This window comes from Vulpes vulpes, chromosome 2, assembly GCF_048418805.1.
Source record: "Vulpes vulpes isolate BD-2025 chromosome 2, VulVul3, whole genome shotgun sequence".
Lineage (NCBI taxonomy): Eukaryota > Metazoa > Chordata > Mammalia > Carnivora > Canidae > Vulpes > Vulpes vulpes.
The window spans coordinates 19,685,245-19,705,546 of record NC_132781.1 but is presented as its reverse complement, the minus strand read 5'-3'; the positions used below and the strand labels follow the sequence as shown (position 1 = coordinate 19,705,546).

At 50.2% G+C, this 20,302-nt stretch overlaps 1 protein-coding gene, 2 long non-coding RNA genes and 2 other non-coding genes across 5 annotated transcripts; 3 read left to right on the top strand and 2 right to left on the bottom strand.

The window, feature by feature from the left end:
• Positions 1-2,549: 2,549 nt before the first annotated feature.
• Positions 2,550-4,270, bottom strand: LOC140597739 (uncharacterized). The gene is made up of 2 exons (XR_011999624.1): positions 3,634-4,270; positions 2,550-3,168 (listed from the first exon to the last, which is right to left on the bottom strand). It is a non-coding gene; the product is annotated as an uncharacterized lncRNA (long non-coding RNA).
• LOC112910699 (U2 spliceosomal RNA) lies at positions 3,388-3,578 on the bottom strand. The gene has a single exon (XR_003233296.1). It is a non-coding gene; the product is annotated as a U2 spliceosomal RNA (small nuclear RNA).
• A 2,821-nt stretch (positions 4,271-7,091) lies between the features above and the next one.
• Positions 7,092-9,069, top strand: LOC140595981 (uncharacterized). Its single transcript, XR_011998004.1, has 3 exons — positions 7,092-7,389; positions 7,912-8,017; positions 8,482-9,069. It is a non-coding gene; the product is annotated as an uncharacterized lncRNA (long non-coding RNA).
• On the top strand, positions 8,073-8,263 carry LOC140598039 (U2 spliceosomal RNA). The gene has a single exon (XR_012000193.1). It is a non-coding gene; the product is annotated as a U2 spliceosomal RNA (small nuclear RNA).
• Positions 9,070-16,732: 7,663 nt separating the features above from the next.
• Positions 16,733-18,709, top strand: ARL4D (ARF like GTPase 4D). The gene is made up of 2 exons (XM_025986901.2): positions 16,733-16,844; positions 17,430-18,709. The coding sequence occupies exon 2, from the start codon at positions 17,524-17,526 to the stop codon at positions 18,127-18,129; it is 606 nt and encodes a 201-aa protein (XP_025842686.1). The 5' UTR covers positions 16,733-16,844; positions 17,430-17,523; the 3' UTR covers positions 18,130-18,709.
• Positions 18,710-20,302: the final 1,593 nt, after the last annotated feature.

Sequence of the window (20,302 nt, the reverse complement as noted above, 5' to 3'; positions counted from 1 at the left end):
TTTATTTAAATTTATCAATTTAAATTTAAACATTTAATTAAATTTAAATCTAAATTTTTAAAAAAATTATTTATTTATTATTGAGAGATGGAGAGAAAGAGAGATAGGCAGAGACACAGGCAGAGGGAGATGGAGGCCCCATGCAGGGATCCCAATGTGGGACTTGATCTCGGATCTCCAGGATCACACACTGGGCCAAAGGCAGGCACTAACCCGCTGAGCCACCCGGGCTTCCCAGTAAATTTAAATTTAAAAACAGATGCTGTTTATGTATTGGAAAGCTTTCTAGTATGTTTAGAACAGTATGTTTAGATATATAAATATTTTTCTTTTCTTTTTATTCATTTTTTTCATGAGAAACAGAGAGAGGCAGAGACACAGGCAGAGGGAGAGAGAGAAGTAGTCTCCCTGAGGGGAGTCTGATGTGGGACTCAATCCCAGGACTTTGGGATCACGACCTGAGCCAAAGGCAGACGCTCAACCACTGAGCCACCCAGGTGCCCTGTAAATCTTTTTCAACCATAGATTTTATGACATCTAAATATAAAGCAAGTATTTTTTATCAAAATGTGGTATCCAAATTAAGATGCGCTGTTAAATATAAAATACATGCTGTGTTTTGCAGACTTAGTACAAAAAGAAAGGATATAAACTATCTCATTAATACTTTGATATTGATTACATGCTTTGGAGCTATTGAGTTAACTAACATATCTTAAAATTAGTTTCACCTGTTTTCTTCTTACTGTTTTATATCTTTACTAGAAGATTTTAAATTACTTGTGGCATGCATTATATTTCTATTGGACAGTGCTGTTTCAAATTTGCTTTTTTTTTTAAAGATTTATTTATTTATTTTTTTGAAAGAGAGAGAGAGAGGGATCCCTGGGTGGCGCAGCGGTTTGGCGCCTGCCTTTGGTCCAGGGCGAGATCCTGGAGACCCGGGATCGAGTCCCACGTCGGGCTCCTGGTGCATGGAGCCTGCTTCTCCCTCTGCCTGTGTCTCTGCCTCTCTCTCTCTCTCTCTCTCTCTCTCTCTGTGTGACTATTATAAATAAATAAAAATTTAAAAAAAGAGAGAGAGAGTAGGAGCGAGGGGAGAGGCAGAGGGAGAAGCATGGTCCCTGAAGAGCAGAGAGCCCTATGCAGGGCTTGATCCCAGGACCCTGAGATCATGACCTGAGCTGAAGGCAGGCAGAGACTTAACTGATTGACCCACCCAGGTGCCCCCTCCCTGCCCCCCTACCCTCCACCCCCATTTCAGAGTGTTTGAATAAAGAATACGAAAGTATTCTTTATTCTCCAGCAGTGCAAACTGTATTCAGTGCACAGCTACCAAGGTAGGAGGTAGGTGCTCAGAGACTGCCATTTCCAGGGCTGGGGCTATGCTAGGGGGTACTGTCACCAAAGGAACAGTTTCGGGTGTCGTGGAGGGTGAAGGGAGAGAGCCCAGCCTCCAACTCCAGGGAACAGAGACCCTCGGCCACCTCTGCATCTCCAGTGATTGCTTGCCTTGCTCCCTGCAGACTCTCTGGCAGATGGGTGACTGGGTGGGGAGGGAGAAGGATGCCACTTGCCAGGGGCTTCTTGTCAGGAACTGGAGAAACTCCAAGAGGAGGAACTGCAATCTGAGAGAAAAACCCAGCGCCCACGGGAGTTGCGACAGGAACAGATGTCACTCAGGCCACCACCAGCCCAACCACAGCTCCCGGAAGAGTCACAGATGCCGCCGCCACCTCAGTCGAGGCAACAGAATGCCCAAGAGCCTCTCACCTCTGTGAACAGTCTGCACAGGTCTGTGAGGTCCCCAGCTTGGCTCAGTGGGGACCCATCAAGCAGGAGAGCAATCCAATCTTAACAGATTCTTAGGAGGAACAAAACACCTGCAAGGCCCTAGTAAGTGAGACACCTGGGAGGGCAAGTGGTGAGGGGGAGCTCCCTGCTCTCACCCCAGTCCTACGTCCAGAATCCACAGCTATCCTCCCACTATCACAGACTCTCCCTGGTACCCTTGGCCTTTGTTTGGGGGGGACCCCCCCGAGACGTTTGCATCACTCTGGGGGTGCAAATGAGGCTGCTGACTTTTGCGGGGAGTGGCTGTGAAGTTGGCAGCCCTGCCTCTGGGGCGAGGGTGTCAGAGGGGTGAGGGTGGGATCTGAGTTGCAGATGCAACAAGAGATGTACTGAGCCATAGGAAGTCTGGAACAGGGAATCACAGCGCAGCTTCCCGGTTGTGAATTTTCAGAGTGGGCTCAGTCTGTGCCTTGCCCTAGGGAGGGGCTGCCACCTGCCCCCCAGACACATAGTAGAGAGTCCAGCTCTGCCATGTTCCATTTTCAGAAACTGTCGGATGAGTAACTTGTGCTTTATCTTCAGTTTTCAGGAAATCATTCCAATCTAATCCAGATAAATAAATACATGGAGCACTCACGATTCACGGTGAGACAGTGTGAAAGGCAGGTGGACTCTGGGTGCATGTGTGTGTGGAATCTAGAAAGGCTTCCTTGGTGAAGGGCTGCAGTTATTTATATTTTATAAAGTCAAGTACATAACGTCTTTTTTAAACATTTATTTATTTATTCATGAGAGACACACATAGAGAAAGGCAGAGACCTAGGTAGAGGGAGAAGCAGGCTCCATGGAGGAAGGCCGGATGCAGGACTCGATCCCGGGACTCCAGGATCAGGCCCTGGAGCCGGAGGCAGACACTCAACCACTGAGTCCCCCGGGCAGCCTAAATTAGGTGTTTTTAGACCAGGGGTCAGCAGACTACAGCCAGCCAACAGGTTCGGCCCCTCTGTTCTATACTGCAAGTCAAGAACGAATTTTACATTTTCAAGCATTGTAGAAGAAATAGCTCACAGAGAATTTTCAGGCCGTGAAGCCTAAACTATTTACTCTCTGGCCCTCTAGAGAGAGCCTGCCTCCTCCTTTTCATACCCTTAAGTATGAAATCAAAACGTTTTACCTTGGCTCAGAAGGTAAAAAGAAGCAGGGTTAAGGAGCAGCTGTACCACGTGTCTGCACTCCTACATTCATACCATTGCTTCTAAGCCTGAAAAGGGTTCTAGGGAAGCCAACTACTTAAACCGGATGAGAGAGGAGATCCTGTCCGTTGGTCCCTCAAGCCATCAGGTCACGGAAAAGCAAAACTCCTCCTGGGTTTACCTAGAAGGAAAAAAAGGAGATCACAAGTCCCACAACTGGCTGCCGGCCAAAGTACCTCAAGATCTCAGAGACTGGGGACGCTTGAGTAGCTCAGCAGTTAGCACGAAGACTGGTTCTCCTATCTTGCCTACACGGCTCTCGCGAAGAAAAGCAAGACATCGCTCTACAACTACCCACAAGCAACTAAGATCTGCCTTTAGTCACCAACTGTTTCCCCCGAGGGGGTGCACCGTTCCTGGAGGTACTGCAATACCAGGTCGATGCGCGGAGTGGACGGAGCAAGCTCCTATTCCATCTCCCTGCTCCAAAAATCCATTTAATATATTGTCCTCGGATAGAGGACGTATCAGATATTAAACTGATAAGAACAGATACTACACTTGATCTTAGCCAAAAGGCCGAGAAGCGATGCCGCCACGCACGCCCCCGCGCACGCCCTCCCGAACACGTCCACCTTACACTCACGGTGACTCGGCTCCCGCTCCGGCCACGTCTCGCTCCCCCGCTTCTCCCACCCTGGCACGGGCGGCACTAGCCGCTAGGCTCTCGTGCGGCTTTGTAAAGTCTCTTCCTTTTAAAAGACAAGTGTTGCGTCTGTCGTTGCTGCGTCTGCATCGGTCTGTTACGTCACTTGTAATTTGAATGCCCCACCCTTTAGCGCGCCGGGTGGCCTGCTCACACCCGGCAGTCCGTTTCCGGCAATTGCTCGGTGTGGGGAGAATGGAATCCGGGATGGGAGGAAAGGGGGGTCGGCCTTCAGTTTTGTACAGACGTAGAGAAAAGCCAGGACCAAAGAGGGTTGAGGGTGACGGCAATAGGGTCTGTGGAAGGGCGCTGTTGGCGGAGTCTTCCTGAAGACTAAGTTGGAAGATATATCCGTTAGAAGCGCTTAGAGTGTATCGTATTAAGTTGGCTCTACGTCGGCGGAAAGACGAGCTTCGTATCTGCCAGTTGAGGGTCTCATTCTGAGCCAGGGGAGCGAAAGGCCTGGAGGAAGGGCTTCCCTGAGCAGAGAGGGTCGCTCCCCGGAGCGGGGAGGGTCGCCTCCCTGCAAGAGGGAAGGCGGACCACAGAAAGTGAGGCGGGAGGCGGGTCCGTTGATTGGGAGGCCAGGATGCCCCGCTGCTGGGATTTTCTCCGACTCCAGTACCTGCGTCTATCCCCGCTTCTGAGAATGAATTCTATCTTGGGCTTTGTACGTAAAGCTTCCTGCTCCGGGGACATCGTTTCCCTTCGCGTCTTACTCTGGATTCTGCTTGTGTGTCACCTACTCCTGGAAGCCTTCCTTTTTTTTTTTTTTTTTTTTGGAAGCCTTCCTTAAAGATCCTTTTACACCCTGCCTCCAGTCTGATTAGTAGCCCTCATATGCATTTCATCCCACCTGCGAATTCATTTCAGGTACACCACTCACCACCTTTTTGGGCAATCTTTGATCGCTCCCACTTGAAATCTGAGATCATTGAGGATGGTGACCTCATCAGTATCTCTGTATCCCATCACTAGCTCAGTGCTTGGCATATAGTAGGTGGTGTAAATGTTGGTTGAGTGAAGAAGCAACTCCCAGATCAGACAATCAGAGAAACAATTAGGAGGCTACTGGTCAAATCCAGGGGTTATAAGCGTGGAAGATCTGGTCAGGATGGTGGCACACCACAGAGGAGAGATGACTGTCACATGATGCTCTGGGTATTAAGGCCAGTCAATTCCTAAATCCTCTCCCCTGACGTTTCCCTGTGGCAAAGATTGCTGATTCTCAGCCAGCATTTACCTTTCATATCCTTCTTCAGAGAAAACTTCAGTTTACTTGAGGGGTTAATATTTATTTCATTTGATATCAGAAAAACTAGAAGGTATCATGGATGTAAGACTGAAACCCAGTCAGTACCTTCACCCTGCAAGATGAAAAGTATGTTCTAGGCGTTGCCTGGGCCTTTCCCCTGGACTCAGTGTTCTATTGTACTACCTGACTTAATTCACTCAACAGCTCTACAAGGTGGATGTTATTATAATCACACAGGGCCAGGACTATAGTGAGGCCAAAGGGGAGGGCCAGATTTAAGAGAATGTCCTCCCCAAAACTCTCCAGTAATCAAGATTAAAATATTTTAAGAATTTATTTAGATATATTCACAAATGAGATGCCTGGATGGCTCAGTGGTTGGGCTCTGCTTTAGGCTCAGGGTGTGATCCTGGAGTTCAAGGATTGAGTCCCACATTGGGCTCCTTGAAGGTAGCCTGCTTCTCCCTCTGCTTTTGCCTATGTCTTTGCCTCTCTCTGTGTGTGTGTGTGTCTCTCATGAATAAAAAAAGATATATTCACCAATATACACATACTTTTGGTTTATTTGCTTCTCACCTTGGTAGAGGTTTTGTTGCTGTTCTATTTCCCAGCACCTCAGTGTTCAGCACATATTCCACACTTGATAAATATTTGTTGAATGAATGAATGAGAGTCACCCAAAACAATATATAATGTGCTTAGCTTGCACCTGAGATGACTCTCCGGGCCTTCTATTCCCATGCTCTCTGTTTAGATGTGTATATCAGACCATCTAATACTCACTAAATTAGTTTTTAAATACTCACTAAATTGGTTTTGCTGAAAGGGGGTTGCTATGAACCCAGCTCCCTCACTCCTCTGGAAGCTCCCTCACTCACCCTGGATATTTCCAAATGTCTTCCAAGTCCAAAGGCCTTACCAGTAGGCAAGGTGGCCAGCTGTCAGACAACACTCTTAACTCATTCATTCCTTTAACAATGATTGCTGAGGATAGACTCATTAAAGTTTTGGGATTAAAAATGTCTAGACCTACTAGAAGCTTGGGATTATAATAGATGTCTTTGTAGATTAGCAGGAGAACATTTAAAGTGCTCATTGAGGGGATCCCTGGGTGTGGCTCAGTGGTTTAGCGCCTGCCTTCAGCCCAGGGCATGATCCTGGAGTCCCAGGATCAAGTTCCAAATCAGGCTCCCCGCATGGAGCCTGCTTCTCCCTCTGCTTGTGTCTCTGCCTCTCTGTCTCATGAATAAATAAATAAATAAATAAAATCTTAAAAAAAAATAAAGTGCTCATCGATAGGGAAAATACACAGCATTTGGGGTAACTTACTATTAATCTGTTCTAGAACCTTGCTGTTGAAAGTATGGCCTGTGAACAACAGCATCTGTAACACCTGGGAACCGGTTAGAAATACAGAATGTCAGACACCACATCAAACCTACTTTCTTAGTTTGCTCTGGCTGCCATAACAAAACAGCATAGACTGGCAGCTTAAATAACAGAAATTTCTTAGTTAAGGACGCTAGAAGTTCCAGTTGACGGTGCCAGCATGACAGGGCTCTGCTGAGGTCCCTCTTGGCTCACACATGGCCACCTTCTCCATATGGTAGAGAGGGAACAAGCTCTCTGGTGCCTCTTCTAAGAGAATGAATCCCTTGGGATGCCTGGGTGGCTCAGCGGTTGAGCGTCAGCCTTTGGCTCAGGGTGTGATCCTGGAGTCTTGGAATGGAGTCCCCCATCAGGCTCCCAGTAGGGAGCCCTCTTCTCCCTCTGCCTATGTCTCTGCCTCTCTCTCTCTCTCTCCCTCAATCTCTCATAAATAAATAAATTCTTTAAAAAAGAAAGAAGCATATCTCGTTATTCCTAATAATCATGTCTGATAACTTGTCATCTCATCATCTCCCGGTTTAGAGATCTCAGATGGAAGGCGGAGGATTGACGGAGGAGGCCAGGTTACTCGCTAGGTCCCACAGGTCCTTAGGGCTTAGCGCCCACGCTCGCCAGCTCCACGCTCCGGGGCGCCCCCGCCCCCCACCGCCCCCCACCGCCCGCGTCCCGTCAGCGGAGGCAGCGGGCAGAGGACCCCAGAGGACCCGTGTGTCAGCATCGGCAATGCTCAGTCTCCTCGAGGGCCTGACTCAGAAGCAGCATTCCTGGGTTGTCGGCGCCCCCGGCTTCCTCGGCCTAGCCTGCCCCTTGCACTCGCCAAGCTGTGTGGTCTCGGGCCAGTTGCCTAACCTCTCTGCCTCCACCGCTTCTTCCGTAGGTAAACTCTGCAAGTTGGACGCGAAGAGAGCACTGAGCGCAAGTCTGGCCCAGACCAGAAGCCTTGGCTACGGTATAGCGCACGCGGCTCACTCGTTTCGGTGTCGCAGGCACGACGTCTCCACTGGTACCTCGTGGCACCTAGGACCCACATCCGGGACCACTCAAACCCCAAGGTCAGGTCACGAGCTACCTCGGCCTTCCCTCAGTCCCACGAAGGAAGGAACGTAGGAAGGTGGCCACTTCTGCCCTGGGGAAACGGAGGCCCAGGGGGTTAGGTAGATGCCCAGGGAGCCCTCCTGATGGGGGAGGGAGGCCACCCGTTCCGGGCCCGGTCTCGGGTCCCAACTGGTGTCTGGAGCCCTTGGCAGGTGACGCCAGCCAGCCAGGCGCTTCTGGGCTCCCCAAGCCCTGGCCCCCAAGCCAGCCTGGAGGGTCCCGCAGTGACGACGTGAGGAGCCTCCTGGGCCCTGGGACGACTCAGCGCCAGTCCCCGGCGCCAGCCCCACGCCCGGTTCCCGGGCGCCCCCCTAGGCGGGCCACAGCGAGAGGCCGAGGGCGCCTGGCCTGCAGCCAGGTTCCGCCGCCCGCCGCGCCTCTAGGGCTCCGCGCGCGGAGGGGCGGGCCATTCAAATTAGGAAGGGCCTTGCGGGGCCGGCGACGACGCGACGACGGACGCATCGTTTGTCTTTTAAAAGGAAGAGACTTTACAAAGCCGCACGAGAGCCTAGCGGCTAGTGCCGCCCGTGCCACGGTGGGAGAAGCGGGGGAGCGAGACGTGGCCGGAGCGGGAGCCGAGTCACCGTGAGTGAAAGGTGGACGTGGTCGGGAGGGCGTGCGCGGGGGCGTGCGTGGCGGCATCGCTTCTCGGCCTTTTGGCTAAGATCAAGTGTAGTATCTGTTCTTATCAGTTTAATATCTGATACGTCCTCTATCCGAGGACAATATATTAAATGGATTTTTGGAGCAGGGAGATGGAATAGGAGCTTGCTCCGTCCACTCCGCGCATCGACCTGGTATTGCAGTACCTCCAGGAACGGTGCACCCCCTCGGGGGAAATACTTGGTGACTAAAGATAGACCTTAGTTACTTGTGGGTAGTTGTAGAGCGATGTTTTGGTTTTTTCGCGAGAGCCGTGTAGGCCAGATAGGAGAACCAGTCTTCGTGCTAACTGCTGAGCTACTCAAGCGTCCCCAGTCTCTAAGATCTTGAGGTACTTTGGCCGGCAGCCAGTTGTGGGACTTTTGATCTCCTTTTTTTCCTTCTAGGTAAACCCAGGAGGAGTTTTGCTTTTCCGTGACCTGATGGCTTGAGGGACCAACGGACAGGATCTCCTCTCTCATCCGGTTTAAGTAGTTGGCTTCCCTAGAACCCTTTTCAGGCTTAGAAGCAATGGTGTGAATGTAGGAGTGCAGACACGTGGTACAGCTGCTCCTTAACCCTGCTTCTTTTTACCTTCTGAGCCAAGGTAAAACGTTTTGATTTCATACTTAAGGGTATGAAAAGGAGGAGGCAGGCTCTCTCTAGAGGGCCAGAGAGTAAATAGTTTAGGCTTCACGGCCTGAAAATTCTCTGTGAGCTATTTCTTCTACAATGCTTGAAAATGTAAAATTCGTTCTTGACTTGCAGTATAGAACAGAGGGGCCGAACCTGTTGGCTGGCTGTAGTCTGCTGACCCCTGGTCTAAAAACACCTAATTTAGGCTGCCCGGGGGACTCAGTGGTTGAGTGTCTGCCTCCGGCTCCAGGGCCTGATCCTGGAGTCCCGGGATTGAGTCCCACATCGGGCTCCCTGCATGGAGCCTGCTTCTCCCTCTGCCTGTGTCTCTGCCTCTCTCTCTCTCTGCGTCTCTTAAATAAAACAAACAAACAAATAAATAAATAAAATCTTAAAAAAAAATAAGGGAACGAATCCCATTATGAGGGCCCCACTTTCATGGCCTCATCTAATCTAATTACCTTCCAAAAGGCCTCACTTACAAATACCACCACATGGGGGGGGGGGGTAGGGCATCAATATATACATGTTGAATATATATTTGAATAAAATATTGTATATTATATTGTATATAAACTGGGGAAGTGGGGCACAGTTTAGTCTACAACACCTACTGAACCATAATCTGCATTTTAATAGGGTCCAAGGAGGTTCATATGCACATGAAATACTAAAAGCAAGGCTTTAAGTCATATACATTGGAAAAGAAATGGCAGGCAAGAATCACTTTGTGCCCTATCTGAGAAAGATATTCCATATTAAAGTGGCTTCCTGGGATGCCTGGGTGGCACAGTAGTTGAGCGCCTGCCTTCACCTCAGTATAAACAAACAAACTAGCTTCCTGGGTCAAATTTTATTTTTTGGTGTTATGGTTGAGATAAATAATTTAATATTATCATATCTACCAGGTACAGAGGACTTTTCTTTCCTTTTTTTTTTTTTTAAGATTTTATTCATTCATGAGAGGCAGAGACATAGGCAGAGAGAGAAGCAGGCTCCCCACAAGGAGTCCGATGTGGGACTCTATCCCAGTCCCGGGGATCATGCTCTGAGCCAAAGGCAGATGCTCAACTGCTGGGCCACCCTGGGTAAAGAGGACTTTTTTTTTTTTTAAAGATTTATTTATTTATTTATTCAGAGAGAGCGAGAGAGAGGCAGAGACACAGGCAGAGGGAGAAGCAGGCTCCATGCAGGAAGCACGACGTGGGACTCAATCCCGGATCTCCAGGATCACACCCCGGGCTGCAGGCAGCGCTAAACCGCTGCGCCACCGGGGCTGCCCAAGAGGACTTTTTATAAGCCAAGTCCTTTGTGGAGTCCTTCACACATTTAACCTTATTTAAATTCTCATGACAACCATGTGAGTGAAGCATTATCCCATTTTACAGATGAAGAAGTTGAGGCTAGGAAGGTAAATAATTTGCCCAAGGGCTCACTGGAAATGTTTAAGTCAGGATTGGAACTCATCCTTCAAGCTAGTGTTCCTCCTAATGTGGCCCCCAGACCAGCACCATCAGTATTATCTGAGAAATTGCTATAAATGTACATTTTGGGGCCTGTGAGCCTGAGACCGACAGAGTCAGAAATTCTGGAAGTGGGACTCAGCAATCTATGTTTTAGTAAGTCCTCTAGGTGATTCTGGTATACTCTCAAATATGAGAACCACTATTTGGAGCCACCCAACCTCTCAGTGTATGCAAGACAACATGGAGGGCTTGGCAGAGAAGCCTCCCGTCAGAGGACAGAGGCTGAATCAAATGGATGAGATCACTGGGGACTGGCTCCTGTTGTGAATGCTTCAAGGAAAGCCCAGCCACCTTGGATACCTGGGCTGTCACCCTGTTCCCCCCGGAGCATGAACTTGGCTTTCTCCCTCTCTGCCTGTCTCAGTTTAGTTGTTCCTTGCTTCCAAGGCATCATCACCCTCCTGCTCTTGCAGGGCATCATCACCCTCGTTGCTCTTTCTTGCCGACCACACAAATCTCCTCCAACCGAGTCCTCCCCTGCATGCTAGGCTCTGGTGCAAATGGATGCTGGACATCCATCCTCCCAGACATGGAAACATGGCTCGGACTTGGCTCTTCATAACCTTCCCTGCCCTGGAGCTTCCTCCTGCCTCAGCCTTCTCGGCACTTGTCATTAGGCCCTCAGTAACACTATGGGAAATGTCATTGAAATCAGATTTTTCTGGGGCAGCAGTGGCTCAGCAATTTAGCGCCGCCTTTGGCCCAGGGCCTGATTCTGGAGACCTGGGATCGAGTCCCACGTCGGGCTCCCTGCATGGGGCCTGCTTCTCCCTCTGTGTCTCTGCCTCTCTCTCTCTCCTTCTCTCTGTGTGTCTCTCATGAATAAATAAATAAAATCTTAAAAAAAAAAAATCAGATATTCTGCTCAAATAAGGCGTTTTTGTTGTTTTTATTTGTTTGTTTTTAGGCATGGAGCCCCACTGAGGGCTTGAACTCACGACCCTGAGGTCTAGCCCTGAGCTGAGATCAAGAGTCAGACCTTGATGGACTAGGCCACCCAGGTGCCCCTCAAATAATGTTCGTTTATTTTTATTTTTTTATAATGTTCGTTTAAATTTGACCTCACCTCCACAGAAAAATTTGAAGAGGGTAGATTTTTCAGTCCCACCTCAAACTGTAGGAAAGGCCCAGGCTGATAGGAAGACTCCAAAAGGAGGCGATGGAACCCTCACCACTTAACCTCTACTCCTCCACTTTTTTTCCGGGATCAGATGGTGACTAATTTATCCACCAGGGGGCAGCATCTGCTCCTTGCTAGCTCTAAGACTGGGGCCCTGGGACCCAGTTTCTGGGAGGGTTGGATCTGGCAACTTGGAAGGGAAAAGGGTGCCTATGGGGCCCTTACACACGTTTTGTTTTTTCACACTCATTCTAAAAGGTGGGTTGTGTTTTCTCCATTTTGTTCTTGAGGAAATAAAGCTGGGATTTGAAAAATGTGTCTTGGTAGCAGTGCCTGGGTGGCTCAGTTGGTTGAGTGGCCAACTTTTGGTTTTAGCTCAGGTCATAGTCTCCTGGTCATGGTCTCAGGGCTGTGGGATTGAGCCACGAGTCCAGATATGCGTTCTGCGGGGAGTCTGCTTGAGGATTCTCTCTCTCCCTCTCCCTCTGCCCCTCCCCTTGTTCACTCACTGGTTCTCAAATTAAAAAAAAAAAAAAAAAAAAAAAAAAAAAGGAAAATAACAGGACACCTGAGTGGCTCAGCTGTTGAGTGTCTGCCTTTGGCCCAGGGCATGATCCTGGAGTCCCGGGATGGAGTCCCACATCGGGCTCCTACATGGAGCCTGATTCTCTCTCTGCCTCTCTCTGCCTCTCTGTATCTCTCATGAATAAGTAAATAAAATCTTAAAAAAAAAATAAAATAGGGATCCCTGGGTGGCGCAGCGGTTTAGCTCCTGCCTTTGGCCCAGGGCGCGATCCTGGAGACCCGGGATCGAATCCCACGTCGGGCTCCCGGTGCATGGAGCCTGCTTCTCCCTCTGCCTGTGTCTCTGCCTCTCTCTCTCTCACTGTGTGCCTATCATAAAAAAAAAAAAAAAAAAAAAAAAAAAAAAAAAAAAATTAAAAAAATAAAATAAAATCTTAAAAAAATTAAAAAAAAAGAGAGAAGTGGGTTTTTGTGGGACACCTGGCCGACTCAGTTGTAGAGCATGTGACTCTTGATCTCGGGTCATGAGTCCCAGTCCTACACTGGGTGGAGAGTTTACTTAAGGAAAATGGGTCTTTGTGATTCCTGCGCTGCCAGCTGGTTCTTTGGCTTCCCTCCTGCAGACTCTTCTGCTCCCTTCCTTTGCAGAGGGCATCTGTGCATTGTGCACTGAGACAGATACTGGGTAAGGGTAGTGTGGAGACAAGGATGTCCTCAGCTACTTCCTGGGTGAGTTACTTCATTCCCTATCCTCAGCTATTCCTGAGTATGGACTGTTGGTGGGGGAAGGGACCTGGAATCACTTCAGCCCTGGAGGTGTGTGTGTGTGTGTGTGTGTGTGACTTTTCCAAGCCATCTACTGGTGAGGGGGACAGGATTCGCCATGACTCTCAGCCCAGGGTTTCAGCATACCAGGCCTTGAGGGCGGCCTCTCTCTTTAGGGTCATCCCCACTCCTGGCCTCTGTATTTCTTCCTCTAAGAAGTCCCTCATCCTCAATAAAGATCTGAGAGTTCAATACTAACCAGACTTTGCCCAGAAATGCAGGGTTTTATAGGCATTCCTGGCTAACCCAGTATCAAACAGAACCTCCAAGGGCTCAGGAAGCCCCGACCAGGAAATTTCCAGGCTAAGGGTTGATGTTCGTTTGGTTCCCACACTCAGGGATACCCCTCAATACATTTAATCATTTGGTCATACCTCCATGAATTCATGCAAGATTTTCTACCTGCCTCTTGTGTACCCCGCACAGCGCTGGGCACCTTGGAGCTATAGATGCTATAGATGACAGGAACCAGCTTCTGGGCTCAGGGCTTAGTCTGGTAAGAGACAGCTCTGAGGAAGAACGATGACATAGAAGCTTGAATCTCATACGGGTGGAGGAGCCCATAGAAGGAAGTGGGTAGGTCCCAGCTAGTCTGTCATTCTGTTTTGAATGCTTATCCAACTCTGTCATTTCAACGTTGGCTCTAATGTCACCTATTGGAGAGGCCTTCCTGAGTATCCTGCTCCCCCCTGTCTGAAGTAGGTCCTTTTTTGAGTTTCTCTCCAGCACATCTCCCTGTGTTATTTCCCTTGATGGCATCTGAAATGATCTTCTTTATTTACTTATTTTTTTAAAGATTTTATTTATTCATTCATGAGAGAGAGAGAGAGAGAGAGACAGAGAGGCAGAGACTTAGGCAGAGGGAGAAGCAGGCTCCCTGTAGGGAGCCTGATGTGGGACTTGATCCGAGGACCCTGGGATCACAACCTGAACCAAAGGCAGATGCTCAACCACTGAACCACCCAGGTGCCCCCGATCTTCATTTATTGCCTGTCTCTCCCCACTAGCATGTACACCCCAGGAGGGCAGATCCTTAATCACCTCACTCCTGGCTGTATGCTTCAGAACCTAGCAGGTACTCCCCATAGGATTGTTCAATGTACAAATGCTCAAATGTTCTCTGCAGTGAATCCCTCAACACAGGCAATCCTGTGGAGAGAAAGGGCTGCAGAGGTGAGGCTGCCAGGAAGGAATATGGTCCGTAATGGAGGAAGGCTCCCTGGGGACAGGGTGTGTGTGTGGGGATCTGGAGTTCCCATTTAAAGGGGACAAACTGCGGTTAAGTACGTAGCCTAGTGCTGCCCTGACAAGCTGGGCCCCTTCCTTCACCTCTCCCTGCCCCACCACCTCCTCTCCATTTGTTCATCAACACCTCTGGCAAACCAGAAAGATGAAGGGTGGGGTGGGATCAGCAGTTTTATCACTTTTATCTGGCTAATCAAGTAACAATTTCCCTCTTGGTTGTGAGGCCCAGGAGATAAAGGAGAAATGTTCAAGAAGTTTTTTTTTTTTATTATTATTATTTATGATAGTCACAGAGAGAGAGAGAGAGAGAGAGAGAGAGAGAGGGGCAGAGACACAGGCAGAGGGAGAAGCAGGCTCCATGTACCGGGAGCCCGACGTGGGATTCGATCCCTGGTCTCCAGGATCGCGCCCTGGGCCAAAGGCAGGCGCCAAACCGCTGCGCCACCCAGGGATCCCTGTTCAAGAAGTTTCAAAGGTGCAGAAGAAAACTTGAGAGAGTCTGTATTTTTCATTTCTGTATGTTTTCAGTTTCATAGCCACTGTAAGATTTGCTCAAAGTCAAGTTTGGCCAATTTCTAGCAGTATGACTTTGGACAAATTACCTAACCTTTCAGTGCTTCTGTTTCTTCTTTTTGGAATAACCATACTTACTTCTGGGGTTGAATTACATATTAAAGAGGAAAAGTATGGCTTGGCTGGCTCAGGTGGTGGAACATGCGGGTCTTGATCTCGGGGTTGTGAGTTCAGGCCCCACTTGGGCATGCAGCATACTTAAAAAAAATTAAAATGAAAGAAAAAATCAAAATGAAAAAAAAAATCAAAAGTATGTAGAGTCCTCAGGCCAGGGCCTAGCATGCAGTGGCCCCTCAACAAGGCAGTGCAGTAGTGGTTTCCAACTTTGTGGCCTGCTCTGTCTTCCCCTCTCCTAACACAGGCCTCCTCTATGTCTTAGATCCTCTGGCAATCTGCCACCCCCAACATGGAGTGTAACACTAATTTCCTAAGGTCTTGATGTCTTCAGGGATTCAGGGGGGCTCCCTGCATTACTGGGGAAACCAGGTGGCTGGTTTTGTAGGAGGGAGGGGAAGAAGGAGGTGGCAAGGCAGGCTGGTGCTAAACAGATGAGAGGGCAGGAGCTGGGCAGGAAAGGGTTAGGCCCTTCTGCCTAGCAGTGACTTTCCTACTCTTTTTTCTGATCCCCCTCAAATATAACCTTTAAGAAAGGCTAATACTGAATTACACAATAAATGTAAGAATCCAACATCCTTATAAAAATGGAAATATGAGAGTTATGATCTTATTCTCCTTTATCTTCCTCCCCTCCTTCAATTTTACTTACCTCTCTGCAGGTAATCACTGATATCCTGCAGGTAAACACTGTCCCTTTGTGACATCTCCTCCTCTTCAGGGCTATCTAGACTGTATCAGGCTGCAATGGCTGGGGAGATGCCACTCAGTCCTGTCCCTCTCCCAATCAATCCTATACAGGACTCATTAACTTACAGAAACTTTTCCAGAACCTTCCAGTTCACTCTCTTTTCCCCTCTTCTGAAGACCTACAAGGACTTATCTCAGATTTACAAAGGCCTGGTGTTCCCTGTTAGTGATCAGTCTTGTTTTTTCCTTTTCTAAGATTTTATGTATTCACTTGAGACAAAGGGATATGGAGGGGGAGAGAGAGAGAGAGTGAGTGAATGAATGAGCATGGAGAGATGAAGAGGGAGGAGAAGCAGACTCTCCACTGAGCTAGGAATCTGATGTGGGGTTCAATCCCAGGACTCTGAGATCATGACCTCAGCTGAAGGCAGATGTTTAACCATCTGAGCCACACTGGCAACCCAGTCTTGTTTTTTTTTTTTTTTTTTCACTAGAGTTTAAGCATTCTGAGGCCAGGCCCTGTGGCCTACACATTTTCTATATCCCCAGAGTCTCTCTGGCAGAGCACACAGTATGAATGAGGACAAAGTCCTGTGGAGTGAACAACTATCTTTTTATCTATCTGAACAAGGGAGGCCCTTGGGGTGTCTGCTTCTGGCCAGCCCTCTAACCGGCCATTGAGGGATTTCTTTCTTTCTTTTTTTTTTCATTGTGGGATTTCTGCTGAGAATGCCTAGCCCTGTGGCCCCTGGCCCTGTACCTAGCACCGCCCCCCCCCCCCGCCCCGGCCCATGAGAGAGGACAGACACCAGATTCAGACAGATCCTTGCTTTGCTCACCCACTTTCTGGCTAGGTGACCTTAGGCAAGTCATTTGAACCCTTCAGAGCTCTCCTTCCCTGTAGAATACAGACAGCACCAGTCCCTAGCTCACAGGCTGCTGTGAGGAGCAATGGGCTCAGGCTTAGGGTGTTTCATGAGGTTCCAGGTTTTACACAGGTTTGAACACTGACTCAGGAAAGATAAAGGAGTAAGATTTGTCAGCATCTGTCCAGTAGACCCTGGCGGAGGCGGTGGGGGGGGGGGGGGGCTATCTCTAGCGGGGAGGGAGGAGGATGCCGCGGTGTAGAGTATGAAGCTCTTCACCTCTCCTTCCAAGGAAAACGCTGCCACGTCTGTCCCTCCCACTTTCCATCCCGAGTTTACCTCCAAATGTGGTAGAAAAGGTCAAATAAAACGGTCACCAATTGAGCAGAGGTCCATCCATGGGGTTGTCCGGGTGTCCGGGCACGTATCTCCAGGCCCCGCCCCTCCCCGCCCCTCCTCGCCGCCTCGGGAATCTGATTGGCTCGCGTTGCGTGACGTCACGCACGGCTTTTTAAAGCCGAGTCCCCGGGACCGCTCCGCAGTGGCAGCAGTGGCGGCGGCGGGGACGCGCCGGCGGCGGGCGTGGAGTTTCAAGCGGAGGCTCGAGTGGCTGGTTCGGGGGGACGCGGGGAGAGTGCGGCTGCCGGAAGGTAAAGGGGCTGTACAGGCGGTGCTGAGGTGGCCCCGTGCGGGACCCGGGGAGCTGGCGTCCGCGATCCCGGTAGGGCGAAGTGTCACGGGATGGTGGAAGGGGGGACGGTGGAAGGGGGTGTTAAGGAGGGGCGTGCCAGTCGCCTGGGGGTGCGGAGCGTGGGAGGGAGCGGGCCTTACGCTCTCTTAGGTCTCAGCGCCCATACCCTATCTCTAATTTGGGGGCACTGCCCAGTCTGCCCCCGCCACGGATTCTTGCGTGGGGCATAAGGGTCTCTGCATCTGCTACCACGCCACGAGCTCGGAGAAGAGGCGCGGGAAGCCGACCATCTGCAGATAGAGGCCTCACCTCCCAACCTGTCCGGGACCCGGGGGGTCTCTCTCTAGGTCTTGTTCCTCCTGGAAGCTGTTGGTGTGGTTTAAAAAACACTTGGAGCTGTTTAAAACAAAACAAAACAAAACAAAACCCAGAATTTTGGTTTGGAAGGATGGACGACTGATTTAGGAAAGGATCTAGAAGTTGCACATTTCATGTTTATTATTAAACGTCTCCTTTTTTTCTCCCATGACCTTTCTCTGTTCAGATCACCCAGCTGTGGTCTCCAGAGCCTGCAGTTCAAGGCTACCTCCCTGCCTCTGCTGAGTGCCTCAAGACCTGCACCTTAGCTGGGGCTCATCATGGGGAACCACTTGACTGAGATGGCGCCCACTGCCTCCTCTTTCTTGCCCCACTTCCAGGCCCTGCATGTTGTGGTCATTGGGCTGGACTCTGCGGGAAAGACCTCGCTCCTTTACCGCCTCAAGTTCAAGGAGTTTGTCCAGAGCGTCCCCACCAAAGGCTTCAACACAGAGAAGATCCGGGTGCCCCTGGGAGGGTCCCGTGGCATCACCTTCCAGGTGTGGGATGTCGGGGGGCAAGAGAAGCTGCGACCACTATGGCGCTCCTACACACGGCGGACAGACGGGCTGGTGTTTGTGGTGGATGCTGCCGAGGCTGAGCGCCTGGAGGAGGCCAAGGTGGAGCTACACCGAATCAGTCGGGCTTCGGACAACCAGGGTGTGCCTGTGCTGGTGCTGGCCAACAAGCAGGATCAGCCTGGGGCACTGAGCGCAGCAGAGGTTGAGAAGAGGCTTGCAGTCCGGGAGCTTGCAGCAGCCACCCTCACCCACGTGCAGGGCTGCAGCGCTGTGGATGGGCTGGGCTTGCAGCCGGGCCTGGAGCGCCTGTATGAGATGATCCTCAAGAGGAAGAAGGCAGCCCGGGTGGGCAAGAAGAGACGGTGACCCGAGGCTGTCCCCTCCTCACCAGTAGGGGTCTGCACACTTGGACAGCCAGGCGGAGCCTGTGGCCCCTCATTCAGCTCTGGGGTGCAGGACCTGCCCACCTCAATGAAGGACCAAGGAGCACTCTGGGAGTCCTGTTCTGGTGCAGCATTGGGGAGGGGTGGGGGAGATGGGGTGTCTTCTCTCTCATCCTCACCTCTGGAGAAATGGGGGCTGCAGGACTGGGGAGGCTTAAATGTAAGCTGTGACTCTACCTCGACCCTGTTTCTTCTTTTTCTTCTCTGGTTTATTGATTAAATGTGTTTGGGGGCAAAAGAAGGTTGTTTGGAGAATGCATTTGGGATGAATGAGGACTATCCCCCACCCTGCGTCCACTCCCCCAACTGGGGTGTCTCCCCAGGCTGCTTTTCTAGGGACGCTAGTCACAATAGTCTTTATTTTTGTGTCTCTGTGAAAGTGCCAAGAACCCCTCCCCACATTTGTAGATCCACAACCGTTTTTATAAACCGTGTGTGTCCTCTGTATTATTAACTATTTTTTAGCATTTGCCTATAAGTTATTAAAGACTGATGATACTGTAGCTCTGACCTTGGTCTGGCATCTTCTTACCTAACCACAGGAGTAGTCCCAGATTTCTATATAGGTGGCAGGAATGGGGAGGGGGGTGCTTATCTTGAAGCCAAGTTTGCAAAGGAAACATTCTTTATGGGATGACTGGTGGAGATTATAGATGGTGTTGAAACTGCCCTCCGCCCCTGCTGTTACCTGATTTCTGCAGGTTTTTTTTTTTTTTTGTGTGTGTGTGTGTGTGTCACTCATTTCTCCTGCTTTCCTCCCTTCCTCTCATCTCCTGGCTCTTGCTTGCCCCTCATACCAGCTGGTCCTTGGGGACACTTCCTAGGTTTGTAGAGGTAAGTCCTCAAGGAACCATTCTGTTCTCATCCTCCCCCACTTCTCAGCACTCGGGCTGATCTGTTTTTTTTTCCACCTTGGGGGATCCTGTGAGAATGGAAAGTAATTTCTTCCTGGCTTTCAGCCATCTCTGTGTGCTCAATCCTGCTGACTGTAGCTCAGTGGCTGCAGCCGCTGGTGCTAGGGAGGCCTGGCTGGATTGAGCCAGCCCGGCCCTGTGACTAAGCTGTGAGTTGCCCAGCTCTGGGAATGGTGGCTGTTCCCATGAGAGAGGCTGTAGTAGAAGTTGAGGTTTGTGCCTGGTGGGAGTGTGGACTGCTAGACATCCACTCCCCCTATCCAGGGGAACAGGGGGAAGGTGTAGACCACCAATAATGTTGAAAAGAATCAAATGCTAGCGGTGCCTGGGTGGCTCAGTCGGTCAGGTTAAGTGGGTTAAGCGTTTGCCTTTGGCTCAGGTCATGACCCCAGGATCCTGGGATGGAGGCCCACAATGCCCCGAATCAGGCTCCCTGCTCATCAGGGAGTCAGCTTCTCCTTCTCCATTTGCCCCTCGGCCTGTTCATGCACCTGCTGTCTCTCTGAGATAAATAAATAAAATCTTAAAAAAAAAAAAAAAAGAATAAAATCTAATGTTGTGAGGTCCAGAGGGCCTCTGCCAGGACTTTCAAGTCTGCCCCCTCCACCAACACCCGGGGCCAGCTGAGTCTGAGATAATAAACAATCAGACCCTCCTAATCTGGGTGGGAGTAGTGGGTAAAAACCAAGCACAATTCTTTCCAGCCCTCTGCCCCCAGTCCCACCCTTACCCTTTGTGCAAACATGGACTCCAGAGCAGGTTTAGAGTCTTTGCTTCAGAATCAAATAAGGGATCTGGGGAGGGAGAGAAGGTGCTTGGCAACCCTATTCTGGAGGATTGCTAAGGAACTTACTTTTTTTGGCCAGGGCCAGCAGAAGCAGAGTTTTGCTGTGGAATCTGGGCCAGTTCAGATTTGTCTCCCTTCATGGCTGGCAGGATGCGGGTGGGTATGCACGGATCCGGAAGGGTGCCCAAGTGTGCGTCAGTGCAGGGCCTGCTCGATAGAGCTGCTGGGCTGGTTCTGCTTGGGACACGTGCTACCTGGCCCCCCTCTACACACGCCTGTGACTCATCTCACTCAGTCTTCAGGGCAGAGTCCTCTTCTGCTAAGGAATAGGCTGGGGAGGACTTGGCTAGAAGGGCCTCTGTCCTGCTGGGAGATGTTTCCTACTCAATCCACCC